The sequence below is a fragment of the Cyclospora cayetanensis genome, unplaced genomic scaffold, assembly GCF_002999335.1.
Source record: "Cyclospora cayetanensis isolate NF1_C8 unplaced genomic scaffold, CcayRef3 CcayRef3_contig_1, whole genome shotgun sequence".
NCBI classification, from domain to species: Eukaryota; Apicomplexa; class Conoidasida; order Eucoccidiorida; family Eimeriidae; genus Cyclospora; species Cyclospora cayetanensis.
This window is the reverse complement of record NW_020312036.1, coordinates 591,125-603,046: the sequence shown is the minus strand read 5'-3', so window position 1 is coordinate 603,046 and position 11,922 is coordinate 591,125. Positions and strand designations below refer to the sequence as shown.

At 49.1% G+C, this 11,922-nt stretch overlaps 1 protein-coding gene across 1 annotated transcript; it reads left to right on the top strand.

Moving 5' to 3' along the window:
- Positions 1 to 566: 566 nt before the first annotated feature.
- Positions 567 to 3,477, top strand: LOC34618506 (cysteine desulfurase IscS). The gene is made up of 6 exons (XM_026336772.1): positions 567 to 655; positions 956 to 1,276; positions 1,716 to 2,359; positions 2,582 to 2,833; positions 3,026 to 3,124; positions 3,326 to 3,477. The coding sequence occupies exons 1-6, from the start codon at positions 567 to 569 to the stop codon at positions 3,475 to 3,477; spliced, it is 1,557 nt and encodes a 518-aa protein (XP_026192557.1).
- The last annotated feature ends 8,445 nt before the right edge of the window (positions 3,478 to 11,922 follow it).

Below are 11,922 nucleotides of genomic sequence, written 5' to 3'. Positions count from 1 at the left end.
AATTGCATTAGTCCGTTAAAAGCCGCCATAGTGGTGTTTGGCAAGGTATAATTCCAGCCGCACTACAAACTTGCCTGTTTAAAAAATCCAGCAACTATTTAGGAAACCAGAACTCTTGATAAGAAGCGAAAAATTCTACTTTAGAGCAGGGACGAAGCTCTATGGCATCAAAGGAAGCCCATGGTACAGTGCAGCGTACATCGCTTCGCTCGTGTCACACATGCATGTGTGACATCCGAATGTCCAACTGGCACTTTTCCTCGTATGTTAAAAGTTGATTGCACAGAACTACTGCGGATCTTTCATATACGTGTACTTCTGAACAGGCATGTGGTGAGATGCAGACAGCCCTGTCAAGTTTGTGGGCCCCTCCTGTGCGTGACTTCCTGTATATACAACGCCTGCAACCCAGGGGCCCTTATGACCTTGTTATTGGCGGCTTCCGCATACCTTGTATTTATTAAAAAGGTACAACAGCACTGGATATGCTAGTTTGGGCGTTCTGAACTATTTTTGTTGCTTATGCGGGAGCAAACTCCTGTGCACACTATATTGTCACTCCACGCATGCCCACTTACTGGGTAGCTCAGCAGGCGTCAGGTGCATATGCCGAGGCAACAGGAGCAAACGCGCTCACCTATAGAGTCCTCTGTAGGTATATACGGCAAGGGGCTCTACGAAGCAGGCTGCGAAGACCGTGGTGAGCCCCCGCAGCTGCTGTCTTGCGGAAACCTGTGCCCCCGGTTTCTTGATATCGCAGGGCCCACACAGAAGGAAAGATGTTCGTTTGGGCATTACACAGAAGCAGCTGCCTCCCGTTGCAGCGAGAGGTGTTTCATTTTCACCGGCCACTGCTTTTACTGCAGAAGCAGCAGCACCAACTACCAAAGTCGCACCGCCAGCAACAGCAGCGACTATGGCTCAAATCCAGGTGCATTTCGTATCAGCCTTTTAGCACCATTTCTTCCGGCTCATCCCGTACTTCTTATGTAGCAGCGGGAACTGAGGAGCCAACAGAGTCAGCTGCAGCAACTGCAACAGCAATGGCCTCAGCAGCGGCTGTCTCACGCTCAGAGGCGCCATCAGCTGCAGCACAGCACGGTCTGGGCCCCAGAGTATCTGCACGTCCATTTTACTTTGATTACCAAGCGACAACGCCCCTGGACCCGCGAGTGTTGGATGCGATGATGGCATTCAACGTGGACTGCTTTGGTAACCCCCACTCCGGGTCTCATGCGGCAGGCTGGGAGGCAAAAAGAGCAGTGGAGCAAGCCAGGTAAGACAACGGATGGCGTTCACAAGATTAGGCCTGAATGATACCTGTCCCACTACTTGCGCTTATATTTGGCTGCCTCATGCTCTGGCCATTTTTTGCCCTCCTCTCCCTTGCCGTTGTGTGTGCTTCTGGAATGCTGCCACATGATTTCCTCCTGTTTCCGGCTGCGTGCTGTTTTTATTATGCTGCGGTCTCTTTATCTGCTTGTACGACTTCACGCATACTCAATGGCTGGCTGCCAGTGCTGTTGTTGCCGGTTGCTAACTCGTGGAGTGTGTTTTCTAATGGATTGCTGTTGTTGGCCCTGAGAAAACATATGCTGATGCTTTGTGTGGTGGTGCCAGAAGAAGTTCTAACTTTGAATGGCATTGCATAATTCAGCTGATACTGTCTTCATCGCTTTTGATTCGCTGCTTCCGCTGTTGCTGTGAACTTGCAGAGAGGTGGTGGCTTCGGCCTTAGGGCTGCCAGCTGCACGGAGTCGGGAGGTTGTATTTACTTCAGGGGCCACCGAGAGCAACAATCTGGCCATAAAAGGGTTGCTTCGATTCCATGAGCAGCTCAATCTCAGCAAACACCAGCAGCAACAAAAGCAGGTTTCAAAGGTGCGGAAAAACCACATTATTACGACCCAGATCGAGCACAAATGCGTATTGCAGTGCTGCCGTTTGCTTCATCTGGAGTGGCGGCAAACGGGCGGTGAGCGGGGGGCGGAGGTGACCTTCCTTCCAGTCTCCCCCGAAGGTTTAGTGTCTCCGGCTGCTATTGCTTCAGCCATACGGCCCGAAACTCTCTTGGTGTCGGTAATGCATGTAAATAACGAAATAGGCGTGATTCAGGACCTGGAGGGGATTGGAGCAGTTTGCAAAGAGCGGGGGGTTTTCTTTCACACGGACGCCGCTCAGGGATTTGGAAAGGTGCCATTGGACGTGGAGCGCATGCATATTGACTTACTTTCGCTCTCTGCTCATAAGATTTATGGCCCTAAAGGAGTTGGGGCACTCTTTGTGAGAGCCAGGAACCCCAGAGTCAGACTCACTCCAATCATTGACGGGGGAGGACAGGAGAGGGGACTCAGAAGCGGTAATTATTGCCAACACAATCAGCGACGTAGAGACAGAGGGACAAAGAATATCAGAAAAGTAGCGCCTAGATCATGACAAATAAAAGCGGATGTACAGCCTCGAATCAGAGGCTGACAGGCATTCTAGCAAAGAGATGGAGATTCACAAAGCACGACTGGTGCCCTCGCAGAGCAGCGGATAATGAGGAGTCCTATCATGTCTTCGTGTAAATGTGTTTCAGGAACCCTTGCAACTCCGTTGGTTGTTGGACTGGGGAAGGCGGCAGCCCTGTCTATGGAGTGCATGGAAAGCGACAGGCGGCATATTGAACGCATGGCAAACCTCCTACTACAGCAGCTGCGGCACCGTCTACTGCATATTACTGTCAACGGCAGCCTCAGTCACAGATATAGTGGGAATCTCAACATATCTTTCTCTTTCGTAGAAGGGGAAAGCCTTCTTATGAGCATCGGCGACGTCGCCATGAGTTCGGGTAAGTCCTGTACTCTACATCATGAACCCAAACCCTTGAGTGTAACTCTTATACGCTGTTTTAATGAGATCAATGCCAGTTTCTTTTACGTGAATAGACATGTCTGCCAGGAAGGAAAAGGCATTGGAACAAAAGTGCAGGCGTGCGGTTTATGTGGATTGGGATTCACGGTCTTGGGTTTGTGTTGCGCAGGAAGTGCATGCACGAGCGAGTCGCTTGAGCCCTCCTACGTTCTGCGATCTCTGGGCGTTGGGGAGGAGACAGCGCATACCTCAATCCGCATAGGGCTAGGTGAATTTCAGGTCTATAGGGTACCTTGGAGAGACCCCACACTACGCGTTCACCCCGTGAAACGGCCACCAGGAAGGCATTAGGCCATGGCCTGGGTACAGGATCTGATTGCTTGTGCTTTTACGCATTGCGTTGGCTCCTGCCCACTTTATTGTGTTTTTCTCATCATTACGGTGTGTGCTGCCACCTTTTTTACTGCAGGGCGGTTCACGCGTGAGGAAGAGGTGCGCCATTGCGCTGACCGTTTGATTGCTGAGGTAACCCGCCTTCGCGAAATGTCTCCTCTTTACGATGCAGCGATGAACTCTCTGGAAGATGATGGAGGGAGCACTCCCAAGCTCGTCTGGACATGAGGGTTTTCTCGGGTTTCCATTCTTCTGCTTGAGGGTCCTTGTGGGGGCCCTTTTTTACTGACAGAGGGAATCGCACGATTTTGGAGTCCTTTAAAAGGGCCCCCGGGGTCTTTCGTAGACGCGATTCTTTGAGTACAGGGTTCTGTAAACGAGGTCTTAACGGAGTTATGAGGCTTGGGCCGAGACCCGGGTAGCAATGCATTTGGCCCTTAATTTCCTGTCCTCCGTGTTTAGTGGAACAGTACTCCGTTTTCCAGCCTGGGGCTGCAAGAAGAGGTGCGTATAATGTATATGAGGCACGCACATGTACATATATGAGATGCGCGGATGTGTGCATATGGAATGTACTGATATTTGTGCGCATGGTTGTACACTGCAGCATATTGCAACTGCACTTGTTATGTGGTTGTATGCTACCGATTGATTTTTGCCTGTAACAACGCACAGCGCCCTACTGCTGATGGCCACAGTGGGCATGCTGTTGGAGTCACAGGGCAGAGCGAAAGGGATATCCGGCCTAACGCTCCACTTAGGGTATTTGTAGAGAGACACTTCACTCCAAGGTCTATACAAACTCTAAAGATAGTTAGTAGGTATTTTTCACATGCACTCCTTCCTTCCTTTGCCAGTGCCCCCTAGATTTTCTAATGTCAGAGGAGAGGGACGCGGAGGACGCGCGTAGCTGCAGCCTTTACGCACTCCGAGCATTTGCGGCTAGCTGTGCCTACCATCTAGCAGGCACGCACACAGCAATGCGCCTTCTTGTATGAGCTAACAGTGCTGCAATTAACAAGATTTACTGTAAGACGAAACAGGCTACTCCTTACAAATTTGTAATTACTATAGCTGGTGATGTAGAAATTGCCGTAGTGTAGTTTAGACCGCTATATATCCCCAGCTCTATTTCGAAATGCACGCCCTCAGGTTCCGTACCCATCACTAGGGCAGGTTTGCTGAGAGCCGCGAAAGAGCTCACTTCCCTGCCGCCATTCCCCAGGTAGGCAGAATTGTGAAAACAGCGTCGCTGCAGAAAGGTGCTCCCAAAGCTGAAAATCTACAGGAGTACAGGCGCACACACACTACCCAACGGCAAGCGGCGGCCGAAACCACTACAAACATGGCGGTGTGATAAATTGCTGTCGTTGGGACGCTGACTGTGTAAGTCTCTTACTAGAAGAAAATAGAAGGCAATTGCATAGTGAAAAGGAAGCCATTGTACACACTAGCTGAGCAGTGCAACCGCTCTTTACAATGCAATATCTGCATGCCAGTGCCGCCGATGCGCGCAGCTTAGTCGACTTGCAAGCCCCGAATAGCGCAAAAGGAAGAAAAGCATAAACAACAGACCTGTGTGTACCTGCGCATACATCTGAGTGTAGTGAATCCATGAAAACACAAAAACCGGGTTTTTCCAGGCAGCATCCACAAATGACAGTGAGTCTTCCGGCAGAGCACACGTTATGAAAGGACAAAAGCAAAGAAATGCGAGGAAGGCCCTCCACTGCGATTGGTCATATGGTCCAAACAAAGCCAAGAGCTCTTCTGCAGCCAGCGAAGCCGCTACCTACTCCGTCGTCAGCCAGTGGTTGACTTTTCCCACCCAGTCTCTCTAGAGACTCCTGTCAAATATGTTCAGGAGTCCACCTGACCTAGAATCTAGTACTTACGTCGCTTCCCTTGAATCCTTCGCCTCCACCCTGGTCGCATGCCTACGCGAAAAATCCGCCAAGCGATCTCAATATTTATGAATCTTATATGGGAAGCGAGTAATGATGCTTTTGTGAGATCTCCAAGTTTAAGAGAAAATCATTGAATATGAGAGGCCGGTGCTTTGTGAGGAAATTGCCACTGGTCCTAGCTACCTCGCCGCAATCCGTCGTTTGCTTGCCTTCAGATGCATCTCGTATAGCCTACCCATCCACCAAAAAGAAGCCTATAAGCTCGAAACGCACAGATCGCCGCTGCTGATCATAATTACGTGCATCATGTGCATTTCCCTCGGTCCTTTCTCATACATTTGCGTGAACTAGCCAGGTATCCTCTCCACTCCTCCACAGCTTGCTGACACCGGATCACTTGTCGGATCCCCAGACGATAGAGCAGTCCAAAATGTAGACCGCATAAGAACAGGGGCACCGGCTAAGCGAGTGCACTGCTGTTTTCAAACTCACTTAGCACAAGCGAGGACTCAAGCCAAGCAGTCGGACTTTTGTGTGCATAGAGTCGCAAATACTGAAGAAGAGTGGAGTTGTAACGCCTTATCTGTCCATCTGCCTCAGGGTGGCCTGTAGTGGTCACCGCAATGGTTTATCTGTGAGCGGGTCATTGAGACACGCCAGAACGCGCTGATCTCCGATCCTTGTCCATAGTGATACTCCAGGGGGATCTGTAGAGCCTACGAGAAAGAGTTAAAAATAAGTGCGACCTCTGGACCCGTGACATAGCTGAGCCTAGTGATGAAGCGGGCATAGATGCTGACTTTGTGGCCGGCTCAACTACACGTGAACGCTTTCTACTACACTAGGCAAATACATCATGATCATAATTACCTCAACTGTTCGCCTGTCCTATCTTTTAGCAAGTAGCGTCAGCTTGATACAATGAAGTGCAGTCTTACAGTTGTGTGCGCATCACATGTTTTGTGAGAATTGCTTCGAGTGTCTGACTGCGTAGAGGGTTTAGCAGCGTGAACCATTGCAGACCCTCTCCCGTCATGTCGTGAACTCTGAGGAGCATGGGCACTAAAGTCAGATAGTATCTTTGAAACGTACTTTATAGCGTTCTCGTGTGTAATATTTGGGGGTCAGAGTTAAGCATCTACGTAAGACAGTCTTAGGTGAAGTGTCATGATTGGTAGCATCGCAAGAAGCGATGCAGTTGTTTCCCGCTCATCGGCTAACTGTGGATCACACGGATGTCAAGTTTCCTTACCACAATTGTCCGGTTCTGATCAATTCATTTGGTAGTTCGACCATTTGTCGTTTTCCCGCCGCAGCAGTTTGATTAAATTACCTTTCACCCTGGAAGAAGACGGTTCTGCAACGCCTTTTGGAACAGCGGAAACCGGCCTCCGAGTCGTTGTAAACGCAGTAGCATCAGAGCTGGTCAACCGCCATGATTCGCTAGTTGCTACAACGTTTATAAAAGCGTCAAAGAAATTGTGTAGGGCTAGAATATAGGATGGTCGTAAGGATGGGGAAATACCCAAAGGTTTCGTCAGTCACTTGAAGATGTACCTCGCATTGTAACCCCAGATGAGGAAAAACGAGTGCTCCAAGCTGCGTGTTTTTAAAAAAAATGCACATTTATGGTGGCTCTGCTTGTGTAGAGGAACACTTCTGCCTGCAAGGATTATTGCACTCCAAGCATCTAAACAAACCCTTTCTTATCGGTTCTGCCGAGATCGGCTCCAGAAAGCGTTGGGAGTACAGAGAACGCTGAATCACGGGGACCTGTGAGTAAATTCGCAAATATGGACTCACGAACCTATGATCTTGAAAAGCCAGAGTGTAGAGTAACAGATGTTGGATCGTGGGTTTACGTCAGGTGTAACCAGCTATGTCGCTTCAGGTGGTCACCGGATGCGCCGAGGCGTAGAGATTAAACAACCTGCTGGTAAAACTTGCACTTTCGGCCTATTCGAGGCTGTGGTTGCGAGTAAGCGCACTTCCTGCGTGTTATAATAAAAGGACGAGCCAAATCAGGATTTGGACATACATGTGTTGGAAAAGCGTCACTTGGAATTAACCTGCAGTCTATGGTTGAAAACATAAAAGCCAGGGGCGCGCTCTCCTTAGCAGCTCCGCGCAAATTACTGACAACGCACCGGCTTCTGTTGTGGGCAGCTAGATATTACAACTAGGAACTGCAAGCGTATGCGAAAGCCCAAGGCTATAGACTGACCGCACAGGGCCTCGCAAAAGTAGGCTGTCCAAAGATCAAGATAGGCAAATGAGGGAAGCGCGAAGCTCCTCAAGCAGGCTGTAGAGCAAAAGGGGCTTACCGAGGCTAGAAAAACAAGCTCTAGGCTCACCATGTATCGATGCTTCATTGATACAAGTTCATGGGCCAAGAAGTGCTGGCGTTATTTGACACTGGATATGAACTATATGCAGTACAACTGAAAATCCGAAGAGAAGGGGTACAAGCGCAATCAGCCTGTCCACTCGTAAGCTCACTCCCCATGCCTAAAGTTTGCTGACTGGGGGCAGGACGCGAGGAATGTCAAGACTACGACACATTTCAAGCAATTAAACTCGGAATCGATTCTTGTCAGCATGGTCCGTGACTTCTAGGTTGAAGCCATATACCAGGGCGTAATCCTCGGTATGTTATAAATGAGCCAACGGAAGGCGCCCATGCGGCCACAGCTGCGTGCTCTGGAATTTCGTTTGCCAGTAAGCGCTAGGAATAAGTGCCTTCTGAGCTCCTGAACAACGCTCATCGCATATAGGGTGAGCGGCGTACAGTCAGTTGCTCAGCACTACGAGGCAGAGTCTTCCTTCGGGCGGCGTAGCAACCCAGTAGAAGACGGTTCTTAGTGTGTAGCCCGCCTTAGTTGCTCTGGACCTGATTTTTCATTAGGACTGTCCTTTTGATATTTCGCCGAAGAACGGCAGGGATGGGCAAGTATCAAGGGGCTTGTGGATGTCCAGAATAATGACGAGGTGCCTGAAGGCTGGACACCTGCTGGTTATCCACCGCCCTGTTTTGTGTTGATCACCAGGTCTACCCCGAGGTGTTTGGCTGTATCAATGCCTCTACATCAAGAAAAGGAGACTGAGCCGCAGGCAAATGATTTTCTGATAACGGAAGAGCTCAGAAACTGACCAGCACATCTGAGTGGTACCCGGTGTTTGTATCTAGAAAAAGGACGAATAAAGCATGTGCGGTAACCTTGAAGCTCCTGGAAGCCTACTGTGGAGCAAAAGTTTTTGATTCCTTATTTTGGCGAATTGCTTGACAAACCAAGCTAACCGCCAGTCTACTCCACATTTGAGTTTACATGCGCTATTGTCAATACCACCCGACTCACGCAGATGACAGGTACCAGACAATGTTCCAGAACAAAACAAATCCGAGCATCCATGCATGCTGCCTAAGCTTCACGTCCCGGCTGAGCTGCAACGCCAGTTTATCGACATTTTTGTGGACATTTTATCATGGAGCAGTGAATGGATGTCAACATGGACGACAGCGTAGTATTTAGCTAAAACGTTCAAGAGCATGTACTGCTCATGGTGTGCGCTCCAGCTATTTCAGGATGAACAGTAGTATGTGAAGGCACGCAGCTGTTCAGTTTTCACACTCTCAACTGCGCTTTCACATTTCCTGTTTCGGCTAGAGGAATTGAGGACGATCAGGCAAAAATTGGGGCTATAAAGTCGTGGGGTCTACCTTTATGCACTCCCAAGGAAAATGCAAAGCTCGTTGGACTTTCCTTCTTTCACTGGAACTTCATTACTAAATTTGCTTGAATTTCTGCTTCTTTAACAAGCTGTTTAAGAAAACGGAGCCTGTGGAAAAGGCAGGGGAGGCTGATAGCACAACAAGAAGGCTTTTTGGCCGCCGTAAAGCCCTTCCGGAACTTGCACTGCCCAATTGTGAGTACCAGCTTTTCTTAACGGCCTAGTGACGAAGCAGCAAGTATCATTTTCCCTGAGCAAACTGGAAGTTCTTTAAAAGGCCAATTTATTGCCTGTCATTCTCATCGCTGCACCGAAAAACAAGCAGAAGAATGCAGTGCGCGAACAGCAACCCTCTGGTGTGTGGTGTGGTGTAACAAGAGTCGGCACAATCGTACGAGCATTACTTCACTGTACGCACCGACCAGTAGTACTTACTATACCTTTCAAAGGGCTTTAGGGATTTCAATTATTTAGAGTTGTTCGTTGGCTTGGGCGCCTGCTGCACTACCACTTTATAGTGCAGCATATTAGGGCATCACCAACTTTCTCGTCGGCGCGTTCTCGCAATGCCCTGCCTATTCACCATTACCCAGCACATCCACTCTTGTCTTTTATGATTGACGCTTTCTATTTGAAATGTGCGAGGCTTTGGCTTTGAACATTCACGCATCCCCCACTACTACAATACGGAATGGCAAGTGGACGGACTACTATTGTGCTGAGGATGGCCTGGTGTGGGTAAACATAATTCAAACGTCATCTGTATTTACTAGCTCGCACCGCAGGAAAATTCGTGCGAAGTAGCTAATCATGTCATATCGAGCCATGGCAGGATTTACACTGCGGTGGAAAGCATCTCACGGTCTTTATAGTATCCTGGGTTGCGTCCCACGGCAGCGAAGTTTGCTCTATGCCCAGATTCAGTAGCCAATGCCATCCAGTTCTCCTGAATCTGGCCATTCACAAAACTTTCCGCTTTTTAATAGTACTTGGACTGATCTAACAATGCGATGTATTGGTGGACTGTAGAAGAGTCAGGGTCAAACTACCATCTATTTCGATGTCGACAGGCTTTGCAAATCTGACCACTTCTTCGCTTGTTCTAGCTCTGTCGTGGGTCTAGAGCTTGCTACTTCATGCCCCTAAGCTTTATATATACCAAAAAACTATCGTTACCCATAGGGATCCGAAATCAGTGCGTCTCGGCGTCCCTATATGGCCCGCCCACATGGACCCTAATGTGACCACTGCGAAACACCCCGGCAGGTGGAGAGACAAGACGTACCAACACCGTTGTTCTTCAGTACTTGAGAATCTATGAGCATAGAAGCCTAATTGATTGGCTCGAGTTTCTTCTTCCTTGAGCTGAGTGAATTTATAGTACAGCAGTACTCTTGTCTACCCGTTGCTACCCCCCATCCCTGGTCTATACTTAATATTGTTCCTCCGATTCAGGCCCTCGGCTGGATGCCCGCTGTGAATAACTGTCCGAAGCGGCGGAGCGCTTGAACAAGAGCCGGCCAGTGCACGCGAATGTATGGGCAAAGCTCACAAGCGACGAGCACGTATTTGTGATAAGCGGCGAAGGGCTGTTGGCTACGAGATCAGAGGTGTGATTCCGGTGGATGGGCAGGCTTCACGATGTGCACTCACAAGTGACTAGGCGAACAAGGCTGCGACGAGGTGGCAAGGGTCACTGGCAATTGCCTCAAGAATCAATAATCCGTATTCTATCAGTTTCCCCCAAGCATTAGATTCCACAGAACTGACACTACTGGCTTCTCATTGAGGAGTCGAATAATTATTCGCGAACTCTTCCAGGCTGACAGGTGGCCCGAGTAAAGAATGTAGAGGTAGCAGCGGAAGTGCTGGATCCTAGCACTGTTGGGCGCCGAGGAGACAATAGGCGGGAGTCCTTAGTGAGATTGGGTGAGGAAAGCCAACCCTCGTGGTTGACGAAGCAGTTTCGGGCTTCGTTAACTGCGGAAAATGTGCGGACTTGTTTTAAATGACAACACTAGTCGCCGCTGACTGTCTTTGCATTTTTTTTCTGTCCTTTTCTAGCGCGTACTCTATCTGAGCTACCTACCATCGTCTATGGATATTACCTGGAGAGTTCCCGGGTTGTAGTTGATCTCTACGCTAAGGTGTGTGCACAGGTACACACGGATTATTGCATCTCCATTCTTCTTTATTTATATTTCGGGGCCTGGATTTCGGCTGTGTCACACACACCGGCTGTATTGGCATGCAGGAATCGCAGTGTGAAGAATGGAGGCACTGCTGAACGAGTATAAATCTTCATTCCCATAACACATTTTAGCTGTTTCCTTCATACATTTTAGTTTCGTGCTTTTTCTCTTAGCAGGAGGCTCACACAATTTAGCATCACCAGAACAACAAGTCGCTCCACTGCCGTGGTTGTGGCGATTTGGTCCTTTGCTCGTCGTTGGCTAATGTATGCGGAATTTCCCTTTGACTGCCCTTAACAGGCTGATTCCTTCTTTTGTCTTCTCCACTCAACAATTTTTGTTTGCGTTTACGCCTGCCCGGGAGTGGCGCTAGGCCACTGGCCTTCAGCTGCCTTGTGCACAGTGGGACTGGACGGACACCTATGGAGTGCAAAGGAGAGCCCTGTGAACAGAGGGTAAGGTATGGCAGGCTAGGCTACACTTTGGCACCTCCTGCTGCACTTGTCATATCACCCAATCAACTGAAGGAATTGACTGACCGATTTGGCTCTTTGCAAGTCTTAATGCAAAGTAGCGCCAACGCACTGCAATAAGGATCGTTGTGAGCGCACCGGCTAAAAGCTATGACAAAGTAGAGGTGAATGCTCACATTGTGTTGTGTCGCAGCGCCTTGAGTGTGGAGTCTGGTATGTTTTGACAGAAATTTTAGATGGAGCGGGACACTGGATGGCATATCACGGGTGGGACGTCTCTCCTGAAACTGGCGACTGCACAGCTGTGAGTCACCCGTGCTAAACAGACACAATCAAGTCAAAGAGACGAGATTAACCGAATACGATACGTAA

What these genes read in the sequence shown, in the direction of transcription:
- LOC34618506 (XM_026336772.1), top strand. Translation starts at nt 567, where the DNA reads ATGCCCACTTACTGGGTAGCTCAGCAGGCGTCAGGTGCATATGCCGAG. An exon ending in CGACGTCGCCATGAGTTCGG is followed by an intron (nt 2,834 to 3,025) that starts GTAAGTCCTGTA and finishes TGTGTTGCGCAG; the next exon opens with GAAGTGCATGCACGAGCGAG. An exon ending in CTCAATCCGCATAGGGCTAG is followed by an intron (nt 3,125 to 3,325) that starts GTGAATTTCAGG and finishes TTTTTACTGCAG; the next exon opens with GGCGGTTCACGCGTGAGGAA.